The sequence below is a fragment of the Armigeres subalbatus genome, chromosome 2 (assembly GCF_024139115.2).
Source record: "Armigeres subalbatus isolate Guangzhou_Male chromosome 2, GZ_Asu_2, whole genome shotgun sequence".
Lineage (NCBI taxonomy): Eukaryota > Metazoa > Arthropoda > Insecta > Diptera > Culicidae > Armigeres > Armigeres subalbatus.
In genome coordinates, this window is record NC_085140.1 from 22,554,204 (window position 1) to 22,580,940 (window position 26,737).

The window sequence follows — 26,737 nt, forward strand, 5'->3', positions numbered from 1 at the left end:
AACCTACGCCTACAATCCCACATTGACCTTAAGGCCTAAACTCCAATTTTTGGGTGGCCTGGAATGGAACACATGTTGAAGGCATGTCCAATTTGATTCAAGAATCGCCATGAATATTGATGTTTGGACTGCTGGGAGCATGAGCATGTATACCCATAGGCATTAGTTTATGCGTCGAGGCCAAAAAGGCCTAAACTGCAAGGAACTCTCGGAAGACGTAGAACATCTGATAATGACATATCCAATTTTGGTTTTTTGATTATCGATTATTATTTGGTACCGCATTAAAAATTCTCTAAGAATCAATTAATTGAGCGTGAAAATAGTAGTTTAAGCAAAAAAGCTTTTTCATATTCTTTTGTCGTCCCCCAATAGGTGACGTGAGAAGTGACATATACAAAAATTGTAAAACATTGTAAAAAAAAGTATCCGGCTCCGTAACGCCAAATAGCAAATGAGCCTTGCAAATAAACGCGAGATAATAAAAGTAAAGAACATATATTAGCAAATAAGGATGTTAATGTTGATGAAACACGTGTGACTTGAGATTTCTTTTCCAACGTTAAACATTATTCAGCTGGTGCTCTTTTTCTGACATCAGTTACGTACTAGTGCTGCAGGGCAATGGATCGTTTTATTTAATGTCATGGGCTTTATTTTATTTTCATTTTATTACATCTTTCAATAGAAGACGTATACAATTTTGAACAATTTCAACTAGCGTTTTTTTCATTGAATTCTAAGAAACTAAAACGATTACATTGAGTTTGCCTATTCGAATATCGCTTTTTATAAATATGTACTACGATATTGCTTATCAAATATACACAGAACATTTCGTTATTACTTCACAATCAGTAAGTTCTCCAGCAATCATCACAGTTCATGTTGCATTTCGGACGGAATGTTGAGTCTTATTAGTTTTCCGAACTGCGACTGATTGTAAATTCGAGCATCCTCCTATCTACAACTCTCCTCCATCTTGCCGATCCATGCGTTGCAGTGCAATGTTCTCTCCAACGGTGGAAAACCGTTGACGCCTGCCGCTTCCACCGGACGGTTTAAACCACATCGTACGCAATACGCACATAATTAGACATCCGGTTCCAATCAAGCTGGCCACTATAGACACGATTGTCAACCCACTGGCGTACTGGTTACCATCGTCAAACGGTTCCGGTGGCATCCCGTGCTGTTCAGTGGGTTCGGAGATTGCCGCTAGTCGCGCTGGTGTTCCTTTTCGTTTAAACTTGTGAACCTTAGTCGGTAGTAATTCAGCTACGTAGATCTCGGCTCCATCAGCGCTGATGGCGAGATCATGTGGATTGCTGAACACATGATGTGGATTGTCTGGATAGAATCGCCCCACAATTTCGCTGTTATTCATTGACATGATGAATCCCAGAACGGGTTGTGAGGTCGTGAATTGCGGACCATTTATTATGTAGAATAGTCCACCTTGGATCGGAAGGTACTGGACGCTGAACAAGCGACTTCCGATCTTGCCGCTGCTGTACATTGAATGGAATGTTCCATTTTGTGCATGGAAGCACTGAACCCGGCCTTGTTCGCGATCGGCCACACAAACGAGACCCTTGTCTTCGGCGTAGGTTAGTGCGTGAGGTATTGCAAAGAAGTTCTCCGGAACAGACCCAGGTGGCATGGAGAAAGTTCGCGTTAGCTCGAACGAGTTCTTTCCCCAGGTAAGAATCAATTGACCTTCAGAGGAAAACTTCATGAAGCGCCCATTGCAGTAGCCATCGGCTACGAAAAAGTCTCCATTCTCTAGCACTGCCACCGAGGTGGGTTTGCAAAAATTTGACGGACCGGTTCCCGGCTCAAAGCGTTGGCCAAGCGTAAGAACCGGTTTGATTCGAGACACCGTCAAATCGAATTTGAAAACCTGATGCATCGCTACATCCGTCACCCAGTAGTTGTCGCTCTTGTCGATTGTGAGCCCGTGAGGCATGTAGAAGCTAAAATAGTGTGATTGTTTAGCTTGATTTTTACGTCATAGGGCTGGTTGCGATAAAGGCAGAGTCATTTGTCTAAGTTTTGATAATCTTTTCCGTTTTCTAAATTGTAATTCTACAATTACAATTTTTATTATAAAAAACATTTTTTGGAACTATTCAAGTATCAGAGAAACTACCTTATCACTATAATCATCTTCTATAACAGCATTTCTCGCTACCAGCCTTGACGGTCATACAAAATCTCTTCACTCACAAATTAGCACCCCATTCGCTTAGCAGATCGCCGCTTTCATGGTTGAATGTCAACAGAGTGTTCTCATCAATCTGCCCAACATCGATATAATTATAGCGATTTCGCCGATCAAATGACGTCGCATTCCATACTGTTGGACCTCGATGAAAGACGACCAAGTTTCCCTGGGAATCGAAGGCTACGGCTGACACTGAACCGAGCTTCCTGTCCAATTTGGGCCAGTCCTGCACGTATTCGTATTCTGTGAATTAGAAAAACAAATACTGCTAACTACCAACCATTAACGCAGTCAATTAACCGAGTTCCAATTACCAAAATCGTGTTGCCGGTGGTCCTCAGTTCCGCTAGCATTCAGCCCCTTCAACAAACAAAGGCAATAGTAAACGAAATGTTACACCTATTTCATTATTGTCTCAAGTGATTTAAGACTTCCTCTTCTTCATCTTTCAACCCACCTGTTGTTGTTGAAGCTGTGGTAGCCCATTTGCCACCCAGGCGATAGTTAGTATTTGGACCAGAACGTAAATCATCCACAGATGTTGGAGCGGTTTTTCCTGGCTTTGTGTAAACATTTTATATTTTTCTGCATATTTTCCCCATACAGGAATGCTCCACGTAAAAAAGTCGAATGTGGCGAATATGTTTTCTCGAATAAATCAATATCATTGGGTGTTATCAGTGCAATGAGCTTAACACTGCATGCATGTCACTGAACAAGTTTCTTCGATAAAAAATTAGTAATCACTCAAGCGTTCTGTATTAGGATGATGGATAAAGCACCGTTATCAATGCTACTACAGCCAGAATACTGTATCAAGTTATCAGCTAAACTGTTTCTATTGCACAGTTGAACTATACGATCCGCGCGATCCGACAATTTTGAATGAACTAACTTCTTCGCGAAGCAGCAGAGTGTAAGTCAATCGTGAATCAGCGGCACAGGTGAATGAATTTCATTGACATGATTGATGGGCTGGCTGCGAACGGATTTTAATTTTCAGCTGTGTGAGTAAACGAGTGACTATATAGGTAGATGTCGGAGTTTGATGTTTCTTTAACAGTTGTTGAATGGATCATTAAAACAATCTCAATAAATTATGATTAATGTATAAATGTTCGACATTGTGTTACTCGAACCATAACTTATTAGCTCTAAACAACAATGTTTGATTTAAATACGTAAAGCGAATAGAACATTAAATACAAGATTGTGTCAAGAAAAATCAATAAAAGATGATTCACCCCTACTCTGCGTCTCGTATGATGTGAGGCGTTTCGATTGAGGCGACAATTGTCGATACCTCCCATATGATTTACATGGTCGTCTCATGGGAGACGAGTCGAAAACGAAAATTCTCGAGTCATTCGAGACGCTGAATAAGCACAATTGAAAGAATGACAGTATGATGTCTAAAAACACCTACTCTTAATTATTCATATTTTATTTAAAAAGTAACATTTTGTATTTTTATACTGGCCGAAATAATAGCTCTGTAGCAGTGTATCCTTGTTACCGGTAGCTATCTCGATTATTCCTAAACCGAATGAGAACACGATTTGAGCTATTTGGATTTATGACGAAGTTTCAATGAAGCGATTGAACAATGTTCAAAGGTGGTGTACAAGGTTATCAACGTTTGAAGGAGTCTTTATCTGGAGATACGTTTTTGTTATTTTAATTTCATTGCTTTTTTCGCTTCTCAGTTTGGTCGATTCAAAAAGATTGCTTATTGCACAATCCTCTTTTGCTATCACAATATGCTAGGTTTTTTTTCCTGTTCGGGTGTGCCACTGCGACCATTTTTTTTTTTTAACTAACTAACTTTATTTGCTAATTATCTAATACATGCATTCATCTCTTAGACTAGGTGTTCCGTGTTTTCTTAACACTATCATCCTTATTTGCTATGTTATATTTTTAGTTATTATTAATACATTTCAATTGCCTCTGGCAGTTAGAATTTTTCCTCTGGTTGAATTGAACCATGTAGGAATTACAATGTTTTCAACTTAAACTAAACTTAACCTATTTTATACTAAGGGTACAAGGAGTTAATCGTTTCAATAGAAGATTGCAACGATTTTTGTCTAAAATTGGAAATTATTTTGTTGGACATTTGTTGCAATGTCTCAATATTAGAAACTCTATGAAGTTCTTTGGTACTATACCACGGAGGCAACTTCAGAATGATTTTCAGAATTTTATTTTGAATCCTCTGAAGTGCCTTCTTTCTGGTATTGCAGCAACTAGTCCATATTGGCACAGCATACAACATGGCAGGTCTAAAAATTTGTTTGTAAATCAAAAGTTTGTTCTTAAGACAAAGTTTTGATTTTCTGTTTATAAGTGGATATAGACACTTAATATATTTGTTACATTTGGCTTGAAGGCCTTCAATGTGATTTTTAAAGTTAATTTTGATCTAGCAGAAGTCCTAAATATTTAGCTTCGCTAGACCAATTAATTGGAACCCCATTCATAGTGACAATATGTCTGCTAGAAGGTTTCAAATAAGAAGCTCTCGGCTTATGTGGGAAAATTATAAGCTGAGTTTTGGAAGCATTCGGGGAAATTTTCCATTTTTGCAAGTAAGTGGAGAAAATATCCAAACTTTTTTGCAATCTACTACAAATGACACGAAGGCTACGCCCTTTGGCTGAGAGACCCGTGTCATCTGCAAACAAAGATTTTTGACACCCTGGTGGTAAGTCAGGTAAGTCAGAAGTAAAAATGTTATACAAAATGGGCCCCAGTATGCTGCCTTGGGGGACACCAGCTCTTACAGGTAATCTATCAGATTTAGAATTCTGATAGTTTACCTGCAGTGATCTGATAAAGCGATCTGATAAATAATTTTGGATCAGTTTAATAATGTACAGAGGGAAATTAAAATTCATCAATTTTACAATCAAACCTTCATGCCAAACACTGTCAAATGCTTTCTCTATATCAAGAAGAGCAACTCCAGTCGAATATCCTTCAGATTTGTTGAGCCGAATTAAGTTCGTAACTCTTAATAACTGATGAGTGGTTGAATGCCCATGGCGAAAACCAAATTGCTCATCAGCAAAAATAGAATTGTCATTAATATGAACCATCATTCTATTTAAAATAATCTTTTCAAACAGTTTGCTTATTGAAGAAAGCAAACTGATTAAGGATAACTAGAAGCATCAGCTGGATTTTTGTCCGGCTTCAAAATTGGAACAACTTTGGCGTTTTTCCATTTATCTGGAAAGTATGCCAATTGAAAACATTTGTTAAATAAATTAACCAAAAAGGATAAAGAGCTCTCAGGAAGTTTTTTGATGAGTATGTAGAAAATACCATCATCACCCGGGGCTTTCATATTTTTAAATTTTCTAGTAATAGATCTCACTTCATCCAAATTAGTTCCCAACGAAGGGTCAAAAACATTATCTTGGTTGAGAATGTCTTTGAAGCTTCGTGTAACCTGATCCTCAATTGGACTAGTGAGACCTAGACTAAAATTATGGGCACTCTCGAACTGCTGAGCAAGTTTTTGAGCCTTTTCGCCATTTGTTAATAAAATTTTATTTCCCTTATTTCCGCTGGAATTGGCTTTTGAGGTTTTTTTAAAGAATTTTCGTTAATTTCCAAAAAGGTTTCGAACTGGGATCCAACTTCGAGACATTATTCTCAAAGTTGGTATTTCTCAGAATAGCGAAACGTTTTCTAATTTAATTTAGCAAATCTCGCCAAATAACTTTCAACGCGGGATCGCGAGTTCTTTGGTATTGCCTTCGCCTCACATTTTTAAGACGGATCAGTAGCTGAAGATCGTCGTCAATAATAATGGAGTTGAATTTAATTTCACATTTAGGAATTGCAATGCCTCTGGCTTCGACAATTAAATTTGTCAAAGATACGAGAGCATTATCAATATCACTTTTGGTATCGAGAGGAATATCAACATCAAAATTCCTATCGATATACGTTTTATATAAATCCCAATCAGCCCTATGATTATTGAAAGTAGAGCTGATTGGATTATAAATGGCTTCTTGTGAGATTTCAAATGTCACAGGAAGATGATCAGAGTCAAAGTCAGCATGAGTTACCAATTGGCCACACAGCTGACTTGAATCCGTTAAAACCAAATCAATTGTCGAAGGATTTCGAGTGGATGAAAAACAAGTTGGGCCATTGGGATATTGAATAGTATAATATCCCGCAGAACAATCTTCAAATAAAATTTTTCCGTTGGAATTGCTTTGAGCATTATTCCATGAGCGGTGTTTGGCATTGAAGTCACCAATTACGAAGAATTTTGATTTGTTGCGAGTCAGAATTTGAAGATCAGCTTTCAACAAATTCTTTTGCTGCCCATTGCATTGAAAAGGCAAATAGGCTGCAATGAAGGAAAATTGACCAAAATTTGTTTCAACAGAAACTCCCAAGGTTTCAAAAACTTTGGTTTCAAACGAAGAAAATAATTTAAGTTTGATACGTCTATTAATGACAATGGCGACCCCACCACAGGCGCTGTCAAGACGATCATTTCTGTAGATAAAATAATTTGGATCTCTTTTAATGGAGAGTCCGGGCTTTAAATAAGTTTCTGTTATAATGGCAATATGCACATAATGTTAGGAAGTTGAATAATTCATCTTCCTTACCCTTTAGAGAGCGGGCATTCCAATTTAGAACTTTCACACAATTATTTAGATCCATTAAAACGGAGTCCGATAACAATTTTTTGTATGTACTTTATACCAACCTGAACAGCTTCTGGTATGGTATTTGCTTTGAACATTGCATCAATCATGTGATGCAATTGTTCAGTTAAAAAATCAAAATCGGAAGCAGTCATGCTACCTGAATCGGCAACATGACCATTAAATTTTGTCTACCAGCAGCGATGTTTGCATACGTAGGTACATTGGAAAAATTGGAATTTACTGAAGTGCTTGCTACCCGTTGACGAGCGGCAAAATTTGTTTGAGAATTGTGGTGGGTATGAATTGGTCGACCGGTAACCGGTTTCGAAATTTGAGCGTTTGAAAAATTTCTACCCGTCGAATCTGGGATCCGATTGGAATTTCCCGTCATCAATTTTGCACGGGAATTCAAAACTTTTTTGCGTGAAGGGCATTCCCAGAAATTGGATTTATGATTGCCCCACAATTTGCACATTTAAATTTATTGAATCTTCTCTCACAGGACATGCGTCCTTGGCGTGAGAGGTTCCACCACAAATCATGCATTTAGCATCCATGTGACAATGTTTGGTTCCATGACCCCACTTTTGGCACTTACGGCACTGGGTGGGGTTTTGAATTTCCCCAGGCCTGCGGAAATGTGCCCAGGTAACACGGACATGAGACATAATACAGGCCTTTTCCAAACTTTTCATATTATTTAGTTCAATTTTGTTAAAATGAACTGAATAAAATTCTTGGGAAATGCCCCTCTGGGAAGTACCAGAGTGGGATTTCTTTTTCATCTTAATTACTTGGAATGGTGAAAAGTCAAGTAATTGAGAAATTTCAGTTTTAATCTCATCCAGTGATTTGTCATCACTGGTGAGACCTTTCAAGACGACTTTGAACAATCGCTCAGTTTTGTCGTCGTATGTGAAGAATTTATGGCGCTTCTCAGTTAAATACTGAAGAAGACGTTTGCGATCGTCAAAGGATCCCGGCAAAACGCGGCAGTCGCCCTTCCTAGCAATCTGAAATGAAACCTTGATCCCCTGAAGGTTACTCAAAATCTCATTTCGGAAGCCAGAAAACTCGGCAACAGATACCACAATTGGCGGAATCCTTTGCTTTTTCGCATGAATCGAATCACCTGGGCTAGAGGTATATTCGATTTGCTCAATTTCATCATTAATCAAATCGAACTGATTGCTCAGTTCGATTGGAGAAGAATTATTTCCGATATTAGAGTTAGAAGGAATATCTGAATTCTCCAGCTTCCTTCTATTTTTTCCGTGCTTTGGCAGGACGGTCTTGAAACCTTGTTTCTTTGAAGGAAGTGGAGAATTCAGAGACCCCCTTCCTCTTGTTTTTATTAATGCTCATGGCTGAGCGTGGAGACGTGACCTTCTAAGGGGTTTTTTCCCAGAACGGTGCCCCTGCAGGATTACCACCGCTTGTCGGAATTTTACTTCCGCAAACGGGTCCAACGTAAAACGAAGGCACGGGTCCTTGCAAAGATCGTAACGGGATCAGTGGGTACAAATAGCGCTAAGAAGCACCGTTGAAATTAAAATAGCTTCGGGTAGTATTAAAAACTTCCTTCCGCAAAGAGAGAAAGAACCGCACAGCACGAAAGCACGATGCGGTCTAAACTGCGACCAATTATTAGATCTATTGTAGCGTTACCCGTATCCTTAATGTTTAAGTGCATGTCGAATTACTCCAGTGCTATTGAGAATCAATGCAGTATCGGTTTCGATACAGTTGTTGTTTTGTTTTCTCAAGACCACCATGACAAGGTCTCGCTATTTAGACCCTTCATAGAGAGCAATCCCATTGAAGACTTTTGATTCAATACAGCAGATTTTGAATTGTGACAGATGAAATGCGAATCTTCGGGGGGCATATATTGCAACGACTGAACTTCTTTCTAATGATTGGACTTTCAATGTAATATCTAATGAGTAATGGATTTTCGGATTAAAAATAGAAAACTTTCCATTCGGAGTTAATAGGCATTAGCTATTTTTCTCCAGTCAACGCATGATTCCGTGGTGAACATATAGGATCAAATATAACGTCCAAGCCGCACTGGATTCCTAATGCAAAATATATATAAACAAAAATTAGCGCATTCCTGTCTTGTGTAGTGCCTAATCATGTACTCACCCTGTTCAAGCAGATACAGCCAACGGTCGTACAACACAATCGACTCAATCAACGGAGCGAACATCAACCGTAACGTGTAGAACTTGACCACCCTTTCCCAGTGATGCAAATCGTTCACCGTTTCGGTTGATTCCAATTCCTCCGCTGGCAGCTCAAGCCCCATTCCATTGGTTGCCTTATCACAGTATTGGCGAAAGTTAAGATCGGTGACCTTAGTGCTTCGTAGTCCGGAATGCTTTAAATGTGGATAAAGTTTGACAATAATTTTCTCCACTGCCGCTCGAAAAGCATGCACCTTTAATTCTCCATAATCGCCACCTAGTTTACGGTTGTACTGCTCGATTGCGTGGCAAGCTATTTCCCTTGCTTCATAGCTCAGTCCAAGCCCAAGCTGTTTACTGAATGTGCTCATGGGGAACCCATAGTTGGTACACTTATCCTTAGCGGTACTCAGTTTCATGTAGCAACAACAAACTAGTTTAATAAATCTTGCTTCTGGGCACGATAGGAAGAGCTTCATCAAGAACACGGCGAGATCCCCGCAAGGATGCAATCCAACGAGACCAAACTGAAACGAAGCATCCTTCTCTACGTTGAAGGCATCCCTCACCATTTCAACGAACTGACTAGGATCAATTGCCTCCAAGTCCACCTTCTTACTGAGATGGACGGGGTGATGCTTGGTTTCAATTTTCAGCTGCCGTTTCAATCGCGACGAGACCTCTTCATCTTTTAGTCTTGCCGATGCGACCAGCTTTTCATCTTGTTCGATGCAGCAAACCTTGAACTCAAATCCATAGCACAAAGTGCGAGCCAAATTTCCCTGCCCTGAGCCAATGTCGACCAAATGTTGAACATTTGTTTTTCTTCCAGTTTTCCAGCACTGTTCGCCAAACTTTTCAATTTCGTGACGTTTTTTCAGCTTCACTGATTTATCAAACAACTTCTGCTTAGCTCGACATTGGGTTCGTTCATTTTCCAAATCTGTTTCTATATTGAGATTCCGGGCCAGACAATACTCCCGAAAAAGGATTCGTAAAGCTAGGATAGATAATGGCCACAAATGCCGTGTGTTGAATTTGTCATCGGTTAAGAGACCTTTCAGCTCCCGAACGTCCAGCCCATCGAAGCACAGTTTCCAGCTCGGTGGTAGTTGCTCCCAATGATTGTCCACGTAAAAATCCTAAAAAATATATTAAATTATTACAAGTAATAGTCAAAAGTCCAGAAGATACTTACTAAAACATATGAATCGATTAACCAATCGTATTTACTTATAATTCTCTTTGAATTTCGTAGCTTGCGTTGTAAATCTCGCTTCGTTGTTTCATTGTCCATCGTGGCTCTCTACACATCAGCATAAAAGGTAAACAAACGTGCGTAAATCCAGAAAACCAGCAGAATATGAATGAACACAAAATAACGGGATATGCGAGACTGCTGATGGTGGAAAAATGAAAGCTCCGACAGCCAGCAACAATTTAAATTATTTCTTATAAGAATCTGATGTCGGAGAACTGGTGGGGGGTACATCGATTTTTGTTTGCCTTTCTCGTATTGAGCAAAGTTTATAAGTTTTTTTCTCTCGAATATTCTTGATATGAAGAGATATCAACACTTCTTCTTTGCTCCGCAAAATTAGAAGTTTTCAGTTTTCTCGCAATAAGGCAACCCGAATAGAATAATATTGTACAACTATTTTTCTAGTTATCGTTTTTTAATTTTAAAAAATTGTTATAGAATTTAAAATTGAATCATAAAAATGATCGAACGGAAATTACACCACGAATAATATTTACGATAGTGTATATAATAATTCGGTATTGGATGATACACCGAATGGGTTGTTAAGTATCGTTACCATTCGAAAAGGTCAACTTTTCCATACATTTTTGTCAAGCGATTTTACAAGATATCATTACACTGCCAAAAATATCTATATAAGATATATGTGTCGCCGTTATAAATTTTTGCAATAGCTCCACCCTAATATAATCTATATAGAACCACACATAAATTAAATAATTGCTAATTCGAGAACACACATAAAGTTTATTTGGATATATATTTTATTAGTAGTTTGCGTGGAGAATGGTTATGTGTGCGCTGATATACATCATAAGTTAAATCTATGGATTTTTGCCAATAAATATGTGTGGATTTTTAGTAGTGTAGTTTATCATAATTGTTCGTCATGTAATGATTCGGATTATAATTGTTTTTAGCAAAGAATATCAATGGTATGATTTTTGGTAAAACAAATGAAGATTCCATGGTTAATCGAAATTGTAAGGCGTTTAATAAATATCCAATTATACGATAGGCGTATTACAATTTTTTTTTTTTTTTTTTTTTTTTAAAGATTTTCCTAATCAACGGACTCTTTCAAATGACATTCTGTTATTATTTATTATCACTAGGTCATAGTCAATTATCTTTTTTCAACTTTCACCATAACAATTTCTTGGTGAATTTTGAATTTGATTTGAAGAACAAGAAAACACGTTCACGTCCATCAATGACTGCTCTCAAATCAATTACTTGAATTGCACTGTATATTCCTGGACTGCATATTCCTGATGGACTGCATATTCCTATAAAATAAGTAGAAGAAAACAATGAATGACTGTAATATTTGAAGAAAAATAAATAAACTTGAGTACAAATAAATGTGAATAGATGGAAATAATGAGGGGGCAGCAGGGACAGCAGGAACAGCATGATGTCCAAGGGCTTGACGACCCCTCCCCAGCTGTCTGCGAGTCAGGGAGAACTGCCTAGGGCGTGGTGGGATTTAGCAGTGGGCTCTGCTAAAATCCTCCCAAAACCACAAGTGCCCGTAAGCGGACTCTATCAAAGCGACTGTGCCGCTTCAAAAGCACAAGCCCAGGGAGGGAGTGCCAATTGGCATGTGGAGTGTCCCTACTTCGGTAGGGTAGTGCGTGAGCTGCTTCGGCAGGGAGTGAGTGATCTGTTTGTGCTGAGGCAGGAGTGTCATAGCGAGTCGCCGCCGCTATGGCCACCTCGAAGCGCAGCAGAAGTCTGAGTATGGACTGCACATGCTAAGGTAAGAGTGTCGTAGCGTAGTATCGTTGATTAGTCCCCACATACCGCTATCGACACCTCGAGGCATGGCAGTGGAGTGTTAGAATAAGTTGTGGAGTGTACCTACTTCGGTAGGGTAGCGCGTGAGCTGCTTCGGCAGGGAGTGAGTGATCTGGTTGTGCTGAGGCAGGAGTGTCATAGCGTGTCTCCGCCGCTATTGTCACCTCAAAGCGCAGCAGAAGTCTGAGTATGTACTGCACATGCTGAGGCAGGAGTCGAGGTATCCCATCGACACCTCGAGGCATTGCAGTGGAGTGTTAGAGTGAGCACCCGAAAAAGGGTCACATGGAGCGAATGGTCTTTGGAGAAGCTGCTTCGGCGGCAGGGTAGCAGTGGGTTGTACCCACACACCTACAGTTGTGCACATGTGGTGCATGGGGAGTGTCCCTGCTTCGGCAGGGTAGCGTATGGTCTGCTTCGGCAGTGGTGTGATTGATCTGCTCGTGCTGAGGCAGAGTGTCGTAGCGCAATATCTGTAGGCCCAGGCAGTTACCGCTATTGACACCTCGAGGCATGGCAGCGGAGCGTCCGGGAGAGCATCCAAGTAAGACTCAAATGGAGTGAATGGGGTGCGAGCACCCAAGTCAGTCTCGCGTGGGACGAGTGCCTGTGTGAGCGATAATGAGTGAGTACGCTTAGTACTGCCGTCCCCCAGAAGTGGTCCTGTGCGGTAGGTCCTAGGGGAAACGCTGGTGGAGCCCAAGGGAGTTTAGTCGGTATTACCGGTATGGTCGAGTCCGACACTCCAGTACACTTCCGTGTGGTAGTTTGGCTACTACAATGCACGTGTACTGGGTTAGTGTGTAAATGCATTCTCCCTTGTAAAAAAAAAAAAAAAAAGATGGAAATAATGAAATCTATTTTCCTTCCTCTAATGTATTTTCCACATTATTTTTTATAATGCGTGAGGAATGCACATCGCTAGAGGTGGAATAATCTTGGCTTTAATTTTAAATTTTGAAGAGTATGAGGCATCCAAAATATGTGACAAAGGTCAATTGAAGGAAAGGACATTGCGGGTGACTGTTCCACCATACGGAAAAACTGAATACTTAGTATTGAGAGCGACTGGGGGCATTAGTATTTCAATAATGGTAAGGCCATTGCAACACTGTTCAATTATCGGATCGATTGTGATTCATATACATATTTTAAGGCTGGTTTACAGTTCAGAAAACGGTATCACGGGATTTGGTCCCGCATGTATTTTCAAAGAAGCGTGAATTTCGTTTTTTGTGCCCAAATCCCTTGAATGATGCCTCTTTGCATGAAGGACCAAATTCCGTGAAACGTTTTCTAAATTAGAGCCAGCCTTCAAACTCCTGTCGTACTTACTTGTGTATATCTGGTGTATACCAATTTACTTTAAGGAGGTAGTATTTCTGAAAACAAACAAGAAATATATATATCAGTTTTTTGTTTCGCAATATTTAGTTTCCACCTACATGCATTGTCATCCGTTTTTGTTTCGTTTTCGGTGTCTAAACGTTATAATTTTTAATCCACATTGTCGCTGCTACAAGACAAAACTTATGTGGCGGTTGGCCAAAACAACTTTGCCGAACTAATTGTCACTAATACACTAAAAAAGAAAACACCATATTTTTGTGCTGGTTAAAAGCTAGCTAAATCATTTATGATATGATATGTTTGCAATAAAATTATATCAGGTAGTCCTCACTACAACCTGTACAATCTGTGAATCATTGTATATGATTAAGTCGTTATTTTTATTAATCGTTCAAATGTACATGTATCATACAGTTTATAATGATTATAAGTGAAATGGAAAATTAATAATATCAACTATTCGGCGTACAATTTATTTCTATTCGGGAAAATCCATAAGACAGCTGCGATTAGCTGACGATTTTTAATTAATTGCATATTATTCGGCAACTAGACCGTATGAAAACCATTTTTTGTTAAATATCTTGGCTGTGCATATGCACAGCATATGTTTCGAAATGGACAAATTGATATGAAATTTGCGAAAAAGAATCCACGTGTCTTGGAGGGACTCGAACCCTCAACCTCCTACTCTCTAGATAGGCGTGATAACCCCTACACAACAAGACCACTTAAAGGTCACGTTTGCGGAAAAGCCATCAGAATCCGAGTACCAACCTCCACCGCGGTTAGCTCTCTTTTTTGCAAATTGAATATCTTTCGGATGCTTGATTTGTCCAATCTCTACATGCGCTTTACTATTGTATATCCACAGCCAAGCGAGTGCACATTGTTTATTAAACGAGAGGATCGCACTCCATGCCACCCAGTAACTGTCTGGGCGGGACGGTATAGAATGCGAATTCAATCGCACTCTGCTGTGCCAAAGGCTTGCTTGGCTAAAGCATTTGATGAGTTTGATTGCCTTTAACGTAAGCGGTCGCGTGTACTCAGACGACTAATGACGGTGAAAGACCGACACTTGATTACAATTAATTGCATATTATTCGGCAACTCGGCCGTACGAAAACCATTTTTTGTTAAATATCTTGGCTGTGCATATGCACAGCATATGTTTCGAAATGGACAAATTGATATGAAATTTGCGAAAAAGAATCCACGTGTCTTGGAGGGACTCAGACCCTCAACCTCCTACTCTCTAGATAGGCGTGATAACCCCTACACAACAAGACCACTTAAAGGTCACGTTTGCGGAAAAGCCATCAGAATCCGAGTACCAACCTCCACCGCGGTTAGCTCTCTTTTTTGCAAATTGAATATCTTTCGGATGCTTGATTTGTCCAATCTCTACATGCGCTTTACTATTGTATATCCACAGCCAAGCGAGTGCACATTGTTTATTAAACGAGAGGATCGCACTCCATGCCACCCAGTAACTGTCTGGGCGGGACGGTATAGAATGCGAATTCAATCGCACTCTGCTGTGCCAAAGGCTTGCTTGGCTAAAGCATTTGATGAGTTTGATTGCCTTTAACGTAAGCGGTCGCGTGTACTCAGACGACTAATGACGGTGAAAGACCGACACTTGATTACAATTAATTGCATATTATTCGGCAACTCGGCCGTACGAAAACCATTTTTTGTTAAATATCTTGGCTGTGCATATGCACAGCATATGTTTCGAAATGGACAAATTGATATGAAATTTGCGAAAAAGAATCCACGTGTCTTGGAGGGACTCGAACCCTCAACCTCCTACTCTCTAGATAGGCGTGATAACCCCTACACAACAAGACCACTTAAAGGTCACGTTTGCGGAAAAGCCATCAGAATCCGGTACCAACCTCCACCGCGGTTAGCTCTCTTTTTTGCAAATTGAATATCTTTCGGATGCTTGATTTGTCCAATCTCTACATGCGCTTTACTATTGTATATCCACAGCCAAGCGAGTGCACATTGTTTATTAAACGAGAGGATCGCACTCCATGCCACCCAGTAACTGTCTGGGCGGGACGGTATAGAATGCGAATTCAATCGCACTCTGCTGTGCCAAAGGCTTGCTTGGCTAAAGCATTTGATGAGTTTGATTGCCTTTAACGTAAGCGGTCGCGTGTACTCAGACGACTAATGACGGTGAAAGACCGACACTTGATTACAATTAATTGCATATTATTCGGCAACTCGGCCGTACGAAAACCATTTTTGTTAAATATCTTGGCTGTGCATATGCACAGCATATGTTCGAAATGGACAAATTGATATGAAATTTGCGAAAAAGAATCCACGTGTCTTGGAGGGACTCAGACCCTCAACCTCCTACTCTCTAGATAGGCGTGATAACCCCTACACAACAAGACCACTTAAAGGTCACGTTTGCGGAAAAGCCATCAGAATCCAGTACCAACCTCCACCGCGGTTAGCTCTCTTTTTGCAAATTGAATATCTTTCGGATGCTTGATTTGTCCAATCTCTACATGCGCTTTACTATTGTATATCCACAGCCAAGCGAGTGCACATTGTTTATTAAACGAGAGGATCGCACTCCATGCCACCCAGCAACTGTCTGGGCGGGACGGTATAGAATGCGAATTCAATCGCACTCTGCTGTGCCAAAGGCTTGCTTGGCTAAAGCATTTGATGAGGTTGATTGCCTTTAACGTAAGCGGTCGCGTGTACTCAGACGACTAATGACGGTGAAAGACCGACACTTGATTACAATTAATTGCATATTATTCGGCAACTCGGCCGTACGTAAAGCGGCCGTAAAGGCAATCAAACTCATCAAATGCTTTAGCCAAGCAAGCCTGGCAAAACAAGATAAATCAACATCAATTGCAGAGCAACTTATGAAATTCGTCTAATGGTTGACTCCAATTGCAAAGTCATTGCAAAAAATATGCTCACAACAACAAACTTTACCTGGATTTTTTGACAGATTCTGACTGGACTGACAGAACAATCCAAAGGAAATTGTTAAGCGCGATTTACACCAGAAGCGAGTTCCGTTCAACTGCATACACAATTTATTTTGATTTCGATTGTCAGTCCCATCGCTGAATGTCCTCATGGATAGCCTAATACACACGATTCTGTTTGTACACGATTTACATTATCTCAATTTTGCACTCAGCCTGAATGTTTATCGCATATCAATTACCATGTGATTTTTATTTTAATTATTTAGTATTTTTTGAAACATGTTGCGACTTTGATGGCAAATTGAAGTCACACGATCAAAATTACGAAAAATCGTAAAAATTTAAAAAAATCGTTTGAAAACAGAATCCTGTGTAATTAGTCGGGTAACATAGCTTTTATGATTATTGATTATTATTTATGACAGATGGAAAACGTCAAAAGGAACGTCCATAAATTACGTAACGCTTAGAGGAGGGAGGGACGTTGAGTGAAGTGTTACGAGCCATACAAAATTTTCAGATGTTTCATACAAAAAGCGTGACATAGGGGGAGGGGGGTTGGAAATTCCCAATTTTTGCGTAACGTAATTAATGGATCTTCCCAAATGATTCATTATGCACTCAAAATAATCAACCCGTTAACGTTACGTGAAAATTCACGTAACTACCAAATCTCACTCACACCACTCACTTTATCTGATACTCATGAAACGTAAGCGATGTAACATGATAATTAAATAAGATTTTCATAAAATTCACCTAAATAAACTATATGATTTACGTGAATATGTGAAGTGTCCACCAAATTTACCTTGAAAAAATCTTTCCGATGAAACTGTTACGGTAAGTTACGACACAAGTTTATCAAGCCCAAAAATCCCGAAAATGACGGAAAAAACCGCTCAATATATGTTGTCTTTAAGCGGAATATGTTGTTCCGTGATGTCTCGGTTTAGAAAAACTTGTGTCGTTCCCCTTGATCAACACTAGGGCAGTTCACATTTCAAAAATGTTCGAAAATTCCAACTCCCATATGTCTATTAGCATCATTTTGATAATATAGGAGTCCTGGCAAAATTTCAGGCAATTCGGTGGCCATTTAGGGGTGGCGCGAAGTCAATTTATGTTTATATGGAAATTTGAATTCAAATAAACATCCACAAGCTCAAATAAACTCCAAAAATAGAGGTTGGGGATGTTTATTTGAATTCATCACGATTTGACAGATGTAGGGAGACTTGAATATTTTTTTAGTTTTTCCCATACAAATTTCCATATAAACATAAATTGACTTCGCGCCACCCCTAAATGGCCACCGAATTGCCTGAAATTTTGCCAGGACTCCTATATTATCAAAATGATGCTTATAGACATATGAGGATTTGGAATTGTATGTAAATCAAAAGTAATTCTAATCATTTGCCCAATATATTTTATGTGCGGCTGCAAATATTGAATATATGGCTTACTTTTCAACCTGAATAAATTTATTTATTATTATTTCATAATAATAATTAAGAAAAACTACATTTGCAACACAGTCATATTTTTATTTGTGAGCTGAACATATTTTTTTTGTAAAAGGGCAGTGTATCGGTTGCCCCATGGTACACTTTCACATTAGAGCGTGAGTATTTAGAATGTCTGGCGGCTATACACATTCTTCATCAGCAATTTTACTGATCAAATGAGGTTTTGTAAGCTATTTGCCAGTCGGTCCTTCGTAGCTTAGTTGGTTAAAGCACCAGTCTAGCGTACTGTAGGGTCATGAGTTGGAGTCCCATCGAAGGGAAAGTGGTTACCTTCAATACATTTTCCAAATCAATATCTTTGTCAATATCTCAATCAATATCTTTCAATAACTTTGATCGAACTGAAGCTGAGTTGCGTGCTCTTGCCTACGCAATGCGGTCGGGTCTGAGCTTGACGACCGACTGGCAAATAGCTTACACAACCTCACTTGATCAGTACAGTTGCTGATGAAGAATGTGTATAGCCGCCAGACATTCTAAATACTCACGCTCCTCTAATGTGAAAGTGTACCATGCACATGTGGAAGTGTTGGCTTGAGAAATGGATTGCGAGTGATTTGACTATGCGTCCAATTTGGGAATCTCGAGCTCGTTCAGTAGCCGCTAGGTTGCGAAGACCGACGGAGGTCCTTCGTAGCTTAGTTGGTTAAAGCACCAGTGCTCGTACTGTAGTGTCATGGGTTCGAGTCCCATCGAAGGGAAAGTGGTTACCTCCAATGCATGTTGCAAATCAATATCTTCCACATAACGTACATATTAACATATGAGTTTTTCCAACGTCTCTTTTCATCTACATCGTAGAAATAAAATGTCATTTCATTAATGCTTTTTTCGTCAAATGAGGAAGGCTCAACAGTATCCAATTAATTGAATTTCTTACAGTCTTCCAAAGTTTCTTATGTTCCATTTTCTTTTTTTAGTGCAAGCTCGGTGCGGCCTGAGAATGTAGATTTGAATCAGAATCAATCACATCAAAATTAACCATTCGAATGATGAAGATAAATATGTATCGTGATTTCATCATCATTTCATTCATTTCATTATTGTGTCCATCTTGGGGGAAGTGCTTATCTAATCTTCCGGTCAATCAATTGCATCTTATAGTGCATATACTCCTGTATATACACGATTGTGATGCATCACCTGTGCTAAATGTGCACATATTACCTGGCAATCTAACTGCATTGATTGTCTGCCTTTTCAGAATTCCCAATAAGATTCCGTTGAAATATCACAAATGATGGTAATTGTTTGTGGAAAGGAAAAGAAAAGTGCAGTGGGTACCGGTCAAGTTCCCCCTGGCGGTGCTAAAATGATAAGCGGGAAAAATACCTAAGCCCATTTAAAAATTTTAGTATCATTTAGCACACTTTATTATTTTATATGGGGACGCGGTGTCAGACGGTGGATTGTGCAACAGATGGCGCTAGTGTTTTCGATGACGAGAAATTTGAAACTGATTTTCATTAAGAGTTACGTCTGTTTGTCTGTGGTCAAATGATTAGGTATTTGTTCCCCCAAACCTATTGTATTTTTTATACGGGAGCCTTTTCACTAGAAGTCCATGCAACCCATTTTAAAGGGCTAAGCCTCTCCTAGCCCCCGTTATTTACGCCTCGATTTACGCCAATGTTTGAGGGATATCCGATACGAAAGCTTGGGCGGAAAAAATAGTAATTTTTGCTGACATTTTTCAAGGCATTTGGTGCAGTGATTTAGCAGAACCCCAGACGAACCCCAGGTAGTGCAATCAAGCCCGTGGTGAATTTTAAACTCACCACAAGTTTTTCTACTGCCATTTTCATAAGCCCAAATCTGACATAATAATATTCGTACAGCGCTAAAATTAAAGTTTGCAAAAATAAGCATACGATCTACCAATGTTTCACCCTCATGCGCGTTATGTTTTTTTTCAATTCATGCTCTTTAAAAATCACTATGAAAAGCACGTGGTTTCCAAGATGGCCGATTTGTGTACACTAATAAAAATCCACACATTTTTATTGGCAAAAATCTAAAGAAATTTACAAATGAATTTTATGTGTGCGCTATAGGAGAATCCACATAAAGGTTATTAGTTAATACCGGTTATGTGTGTTTCCACATATACGCTATGCAAATTCACTTAACCGTTATGTGGGAAATGCTATAGTCAAAATTTATGAGTGCCACACATAATGGATATGATTGGATTTTTGTCAGTGTATTGTCTATCTGGAACAAAGTTAAAACGCTTGTTATACCGAAGTGGCATTTTTCTCCAGATACAGGCAATTTTTCCAACTTCGGAAATAGTGCGCTGAATTCGCCTAAAGATGCACTAAACAAAGCATCAATTAGTTTGAGAGATAAAACTTCGGAAGAAAGTTCGGTTCGGAAGTCCCGACTTCCGAATTCTAAGTTGGTGCTACGCCGGCAATATAATCACCTCAAGGACAATCCTTACGGAATCCAACTTAAAAGTGACAATTCGAAAATTAAAAATCACCCTGTCAAAAGAATGGCTAGTGCAAGCAAGGATGTTATCGATCATTTAGTAATTTGCGTTCGATCATTTAGTAGTTTGTCAATGACTCATTACAGAAGCTGAATTTCAAAATGTGTTGTATGGTGGACTTCTACTGCGAAGGTTTTTCTACAACTTTGTCTAGGGGTTCGTTGTTAGAATTTCACCAAATAACGGAATTATAGCGCTAGTTGTAGTAACTTAAACTAAATGTTTGGAATTTTGTTATCATTTAGAGCATCATTATCGGTCGCGAGCATTTTAATCACCCGCGCAGCGCTTTCATTTTAGTTTCGTCACTCGTTTCCATATCGGTCACTATTTTCGGCTTTTAATTGGGTCCTAAAGCCCTACCTCGTTTATGATTGCAAACGATAGTGCATCGGTCAAGAATACTTGTACCGTTGTTATAAAAAATCTGGTAAAATTTTAAATCAGTAAAAATAATGTTTTTGTGTTTAAAACATTCTATGGCAAATTTTGGGCTGTGCAACATTTCAGAACGAATGAACCATCAGCCCAAAACGTCAGCCCCATATATTAACTGTCAAAGGTTGAGTCAAGTGCCCTGCGGTGTTTTGCTAGTGCGTTTGAATCCATACGTCAAACAAGACCGAAAATGTCGAGGAAGCATTTTTCATCTATTTTTCAATTTCAAATTAAACAATGTTCTTTTCGATTTTTGAGTCTAAAGAAAAACTGACACGTTTAGAATGATTAACTTCATCGTTCCCTGAAAGAAAATCGAATATCGATTCTTCATTTTAGGACCCAATTTGGTTGCTGTATTCCGTACCGGTGACGTTTGACAGTTGACAGTTCATCAAACAGCAGCGCTCTTATCGCGCTACCAAATTTGGTCACCTGTCAGTCGCGCTACTGTTATAGCATCGCGTTTAGTAGCGACCGGTAAAGTGTCAAGTAATGATACTGCGCTGCCAAACGGCTTAAACTCACCACCGGTAATCTTGCTCTTAGTCTAAGTTACTGAAACTATAGCTATAACTCCGTTACTAGGGGAAGAGGCCCCAAAACGCCCCCCCGAGGCAAAACGCCTTTTGTGGTTTCCCTCATATTTACTGTCATTAAGATGACCGTAACAAAACTAGATCTGAAATTATGTAGGTTAGGCGAAATTCAAAATAGTGCATAGGAAGGTCGGAAAAAACGAAAATTTCCACATTTTGACGAAACATCTAACATTTTGGCGAGGCAAAACGCCCTAGTGGCAATAACCTACAATGTACTTGCGTCTCCACGTACTATCCATACCAGAATGCTGATTCGCCGACGCATGGTGCTTTGTTCCCTAGGAGCTGCCAGCTAAAATGCGTTTTGCCTCATGAGTTTTCCGGCAACAGAATATCACCACTTTTTTGAAATGTGTATATTATCAATATGATTGAGATTTTTGACAATTTTTGAAAGGCATCAACTAGTTATATTGTTTAACTGTTGCGTAAGGTAGAAACACCCATGAAAATCGTTATAGCTAAGGCATAGAAGCAGTCTATGCTTAGCTAGGGTATATTGCCCCTCCTTCCCCTAGTGAAATTCAAACAACGAACCATTAGGCAGAGTTGCAGAAAAATCTTCGCACTAGAAATCCACCATACAACACATTTTGAAACTCAGCTTCTGGAGCGAGTAATTGACAAACTACTAAATGATCGATAACATCCTTGAGTGCAAGGGCCCCATACGCCTGTCACTGGCGAACAACCCAAGTAACCGTAAGCATTAATTTAAGGCTTTAAATCAGCATTAAAGGTGCTTCACAGCTTTATAACAGCCCTGCAAATGCAATGAAGTTCTCATCTAGCATTATATCTGCATCGTTAATGCTGCAAGATCAAATGTTTATTGACATTAAATTAGCATTACATTAGCATTATATGCGTAATAAAAGCAGTGTTTAAAGCTATCGAATGTTTTGGTAGAAAAACCGGATGGAATTTCTGTATGTAGTAGTGAGAACTTCCTCGGGTGAATGTATCATAACCACTACTACAATTTCTATCGATAAAAATGAGGCAATGGTTTAAATATGCCTTTCAGCAGAAAGATATCACATCGCATCCGTGGCCGAAAGAGCAAGGAAGGACAACTTTTGAGAGTCCCGTGTCATGCTCTCAGGTTCGAGACCCATATGAGGACATTCTACGACGGAAAATTAGCAAAACACAATATCATCGGTCTAACTTGCTAAGTTAGCCTATATACAAATAATTTAAATCACCAATAAATAATGGTGGAAAAAGTATTTTTGTTTGTTTTGCTTCAATTCCTCTTATTCGTGGTGATTCGGCAGTTGTTTATTATAGGCAGCTGATCAGCTGCCCGCAAAAGCTCTTTAAAAGTGCGCGAAAAATTCGCTCGAAATAATGAGCGAAAAAATCTGACGTTTCTCTCTTAACCATATATTAGCATCACTAATGCAGCAATTGAGCTTTCGTCTGTGCATTATAATAGCATGCTAATTCGCCTTTTCCGGCATTATATCAGCATTGTATCTGCACTCAAAGCTGATAAACATTAAACGGGTAGCATTACGTGCAGTTATATAGCTGAATTAAAGCAGCATTATAATGCTTACGGTTACTTGGGAAAGCTCGTATACTCTGCATCGAAGCTGTTATAAAGCTGTGAAGCACCTTTAATGCTGATTTAAAGCCTTAAATTAATGCTTACGGTTACTTGGGTTAGAACCAGTGTTAGGGCGCAATCGTTGATGCGAACATTTTTATATTCGGTTAGTTACTGCAAATAACTTCTTTTTCGAGTCCCTTTAATCAAGCAGGTATCTCAAGCATACCACATCGTTATATTGCAACATGATTGAGTGTTTAATTTTGATAAAATATCGAAAACAAAAGTGTGCATAAAAATTCCCTCGCCATAACAAAAAGGTGGTAGAGAATTAACACTGTTGTTTACATTTTAGAACCAGCACATGTCAGGGGTAGGGATTCGGGGTAGGGGTCTAATAAGGCGCAATCTGCGCAATAATAAAAATGATATTTATGCGTTCTGCTCATGATTTCATAGGTGACGTATCAACCATTCGGCGAATTTAACTTATTACGCATTTATTAAAGTAATTCAACCGCTGCAACATCGATACGCGTAACGCGTTGCTTGTTCCAAGCCTCATTCAAGTGCCTACGGGTTGAAATGTTTTTAATTTGCGATTTTGGTTCTTGAATTATTCAAAATAGACACGAAAGTGCAATGGTTGTTACGTCAACTATGAAATCATGGGCAGCGTTGCTTCCATATCATATATTGTCGCGCTTATCTTTTTCTAGAATGCAGCGGCGGTCTTACACTCGCAGGCTCGACTGCGAAAGTAAACGTCAAGATAGCCGCCGTGTTAAAAGATAGGCATAGTTTTACCGCTCAAAACAAAACCACGTGCTTTTCGCGAAATGACAGCAGTGTTCGATTGTATTAGTGGGAGGCAACCGGAGTCACTGCAGTGACAGTGTACTCATGAGTATATGAAGAGTGTTTCTCATGGAAAATGCATACGGTCAGTGAGATTTTCATTGACTCTGTTGTGTTTAGTAGCGGTTGCGATTACCTGGGAAGTAACCAGCAGGAAGCCGCAGTATTCTATTTTAACTCGAGATGCATAATATATAAATATGTATGTAATTCAGAACTTTTTCCGTATCGTACATGCATCAGATTTCAATTATAATTTGTCTTGAATTCATTATAAGCATTTTAAAATGATCTTCCTATGCTGTGCTGTAGGATCTGTCAAAGTTAACACCATCGTGTGTATTCTTCTTATTTTTACATGGATTCGTCTATATAGTGTGGTGCCCTTGAAAACGCAAGTGAAATTAGTTTTGGATTCCGGGAGGCTTGTCCTTAAATGTTACTCCAGACACGTTCTTTTCCGTAAAGCGACCCCTCGCTATAAAGCTGACACACAAGAAAGCTTTTGCTTTGAAGCATGACACAACAACAGCGGTTGAAGCTTTCGGATACTGTTTGTGTGCGCAGAAACGTCACGATGATGGCGAATTGAAACACGTAAATAAAAGTTTCTTCTACTCGTACAGATCGCGGCTAATCGAAGTTCATTTCATTTACCTAGATTCAAATCGCTCGTCGATTTCGTCCAAGTGAATAAATAATTAGTGGTACGAATTGGGTCCCGAAAGTGAAGTGCACGCGTTTCGCGCATTAGAAGACTTGCTTGTAGAGGTATTTCATACACGAAAGATGTGAATTCCAAATTCAATCATATGGTCACAGTGGCTACAATTGTATATTTTTTGTGATAAAATATATTACGCCTGCTAACCATCACAAACAAAATTAGTGGGAGAATAATATTACATTTTTAAACTTGTTTTTTTTTTTCAAATTGTATGCTAAAAGATACAGAAGGATATTGTTTTTGATTAGGTTTTGATTTTAATCAGGTATGATTCATTTCAATGGAAAGTTATCCTGTAGCGTTAAATTTTTTGTCAGGTCAAGGAAACTAGCACATTGAATTCTTTGATAAGGATTACTTTTTGAGTATGTATTAAGCACTTTAACAGTCATTACTTACGGTTTCTAAACCTTATTTTAAAAAAATGCAATAAATGGCTCCAACGCCACTTCTATCTCATTATTTCTAAAATCAAATAATACTTTTAGAATGTCTCGCTCATACATGCTCATTAAATAATGTGACTGCGACAACAGTAGTATCCGCAGTCAACATAAACTGCTATTAGGTATTGATTTATTTTTTACTGGTTTATTGGGTTTATTAATTCGTATTGAATATTAGCCCCAAGTAACACTAAACTAAACTTTACGTTTTCAATACTCGTGAAAACATTTATGGTCTGTACAGATTTTCTATTATTTGTTCAGTAATTAACAGGTTGTAGATTGATAAGTTAATCAAAAACATACAATTGAAATTCTCCCTCAAAACAACCACCTCCAACTGGTAGCTAAAAAAGATTTTGAAAAGATCATTCTTTGCGTATTTTTCATTTCAAACCCACTAATGTACATCGTTTACCTTCTTTTACTATAATCTGACCAGCCATTTGACGTCCAACCAGTACCACTGTGGGCGCGACTTTCGATGTGTCGGATCGCGGACATCGTCGCGAGAGACAGAGACCAGCAGCACTAACATACGCATGTATTTTATTCGTCGTTTCGATCTTGCCATCAGCGGAGGTAGGCAACAGCACTTCAGCAAACCGACCATCATCGCAAAAAAAAAGCTATTAGAAGCGAGATTGGGAGTGCAAAAATTGTGTAGTATCTTCGATTTCTTAGTAAGACAGTGTTAGAGAATTTGGTCAATTCAAATCGTTATATAGACGAATAGCCTGGTTGTGTTGCTTCCGGGAGATGTTGTGCACTGGTGACAACGGGACAGGTTAGCTTTTGCATAATATTTTTGCGAAGAAACATTGAACTAGCAAGGGGTGAGCGGAAAAATTACCAGTTCTGTGCTCTCGCGGATGTAGATGGTGTGGTGTGAAGGAAGAAAATTCGGTCGAAAGGAATATCCGTGTGTTGTGACGCAGTCTAACAGCTCGCAAGAAGTGCCAAGCATAAGTCTGGTGCAGACGTAGCAGAGTCTCCGAATCTAGAGAAGACATCCCACACGACGTTGCTGTGCATTCTGGAGGTATTGTAGGAGCAAAAAAGAAAGGCAAGAGAGTCTGTGGATGGGTTGGCAGGAGGTCTGTGCATCGCATTCGTCAATCAGGGTGACAATAACAAACCACATAGTCGAGAGGGACCTCCACGGGGGCAAGAGTGAGTGCAATTGACAGACAAGTAAGGTACTATTCCCCCCGGGCGAACCACTTGAGGAAATCCAAGAAGATTGTTGTATTGATTGAGTGTGCAGAAAAGTTGAGGAAGAAAAAACGCAAGCAAAAATTGATAGCGCGGTGATAATGGAAGAAAAACAGTGACACCAGACCAAGAAGTCATTCACAGTGTTTGAAATCTTAAAAGCAGAGAGAGAGCATACAGCGACAAGAAAACGACCACAGAAGAACGGGGCAAGAAGCAAGAATATGATAATGTGATGATATAAGACAAGAAGTTCCAGTTCCTTTTGGCAAAGTTGTTCGTTCTTCTATCTGACTCGGTGTGTGAGTGTTTGCTAAATTGTGGCTGATAAGAGAGGTAAGCATCTTTCTGTGTGTTTTTATCAAAAA

At 39.2% G+C, this 26,737-nt stretch overlaps 3 protein-coding genes across 12 annotated transcripts in view; 1 reads left to right on the top strand and 2 right to left on the bottom strand.

Annotated features, from left to right (window-relative positions):
* Positions 1 to 589: 589 nt before the first annotated feature.
* Positions 590 to 3,370, bottom strand: LOC134214130 (peptidyl-alpha-hydroxyglycine alpha-amidating lyase 1). The gene is made up of 4 exons (XM_062693553.1): positions 2,685 to 3,370; positions 2,542 to 2,587; positions 2,230 to 2,470; positions 590 to 1,976 (listed from the first exon to the last, which is right to left on the bottom strand). The coding sequence occupies exons 1-4, from the start codon at positions 2,799 to 2,801 to the stop codon at positions 965 to 967; spliced, it is 1,416 nt and encodes a 471-aa protein (XP_062549537.1). The 5' UTR covers positions 2,802 to 3,370; the 3' UTR covers positions 590 to 964.
* A 5,525-nt stretch (positions 3,371 to 8,895) lies between these two features.
* On the bottom strand, positions 8,896 to 10,515 carry LOC134214131 (methyltransferase-like protein 25B). Its single transcript, XM_062693555.1, has 3 exons — positions 10,303 to 10,515; positions 9,064 to 10,246; positions 8,896 to 8,993 (listed from the first exon to the last, which is right to left on the bottom strand). Exons 1-3 carry the CDS (start codon positions 10,399 to 10,401, stop codon positions 8,917 to 8,919), a joined length of 1,359 nt encoding a protein of 452 aa, XP_062549539.1. The 5' UTR covers positions 10,402 to 10,515; the 3' UTR covers positions 8,896 to 8,916.
* A 14,016-nt stretch (positions 10,516 to 24,531) lies between these two features.
* The window catches only part of LOC134218211 (myocyte-specific enhancer factor 2), a 289,827-nt gene continuing 287,621 nt past the window's right edge, over positions 24,532 to 26,737 (top strand). For 5 of the 10 annotated variants that reach the window (XM_062697118.1, XM_062697129.1, XM_062697126.1 and 2 more), the window contains exons 1-2: positions 24,532 to 24,752; positions 25,597 to 26,705. The gene's annotated coding sequence lies outside the window, so the exon portion shown is untranslated. The remainder of the gene's footprint in view (positions 24,753 to 25,596; positions 26,706 to 26,737) is intronic. The other 5 variants (XM_062697127.1, XM_062697128.1, XM_062697119.1 and 2 more) reach the window with 4 other exon arrangements.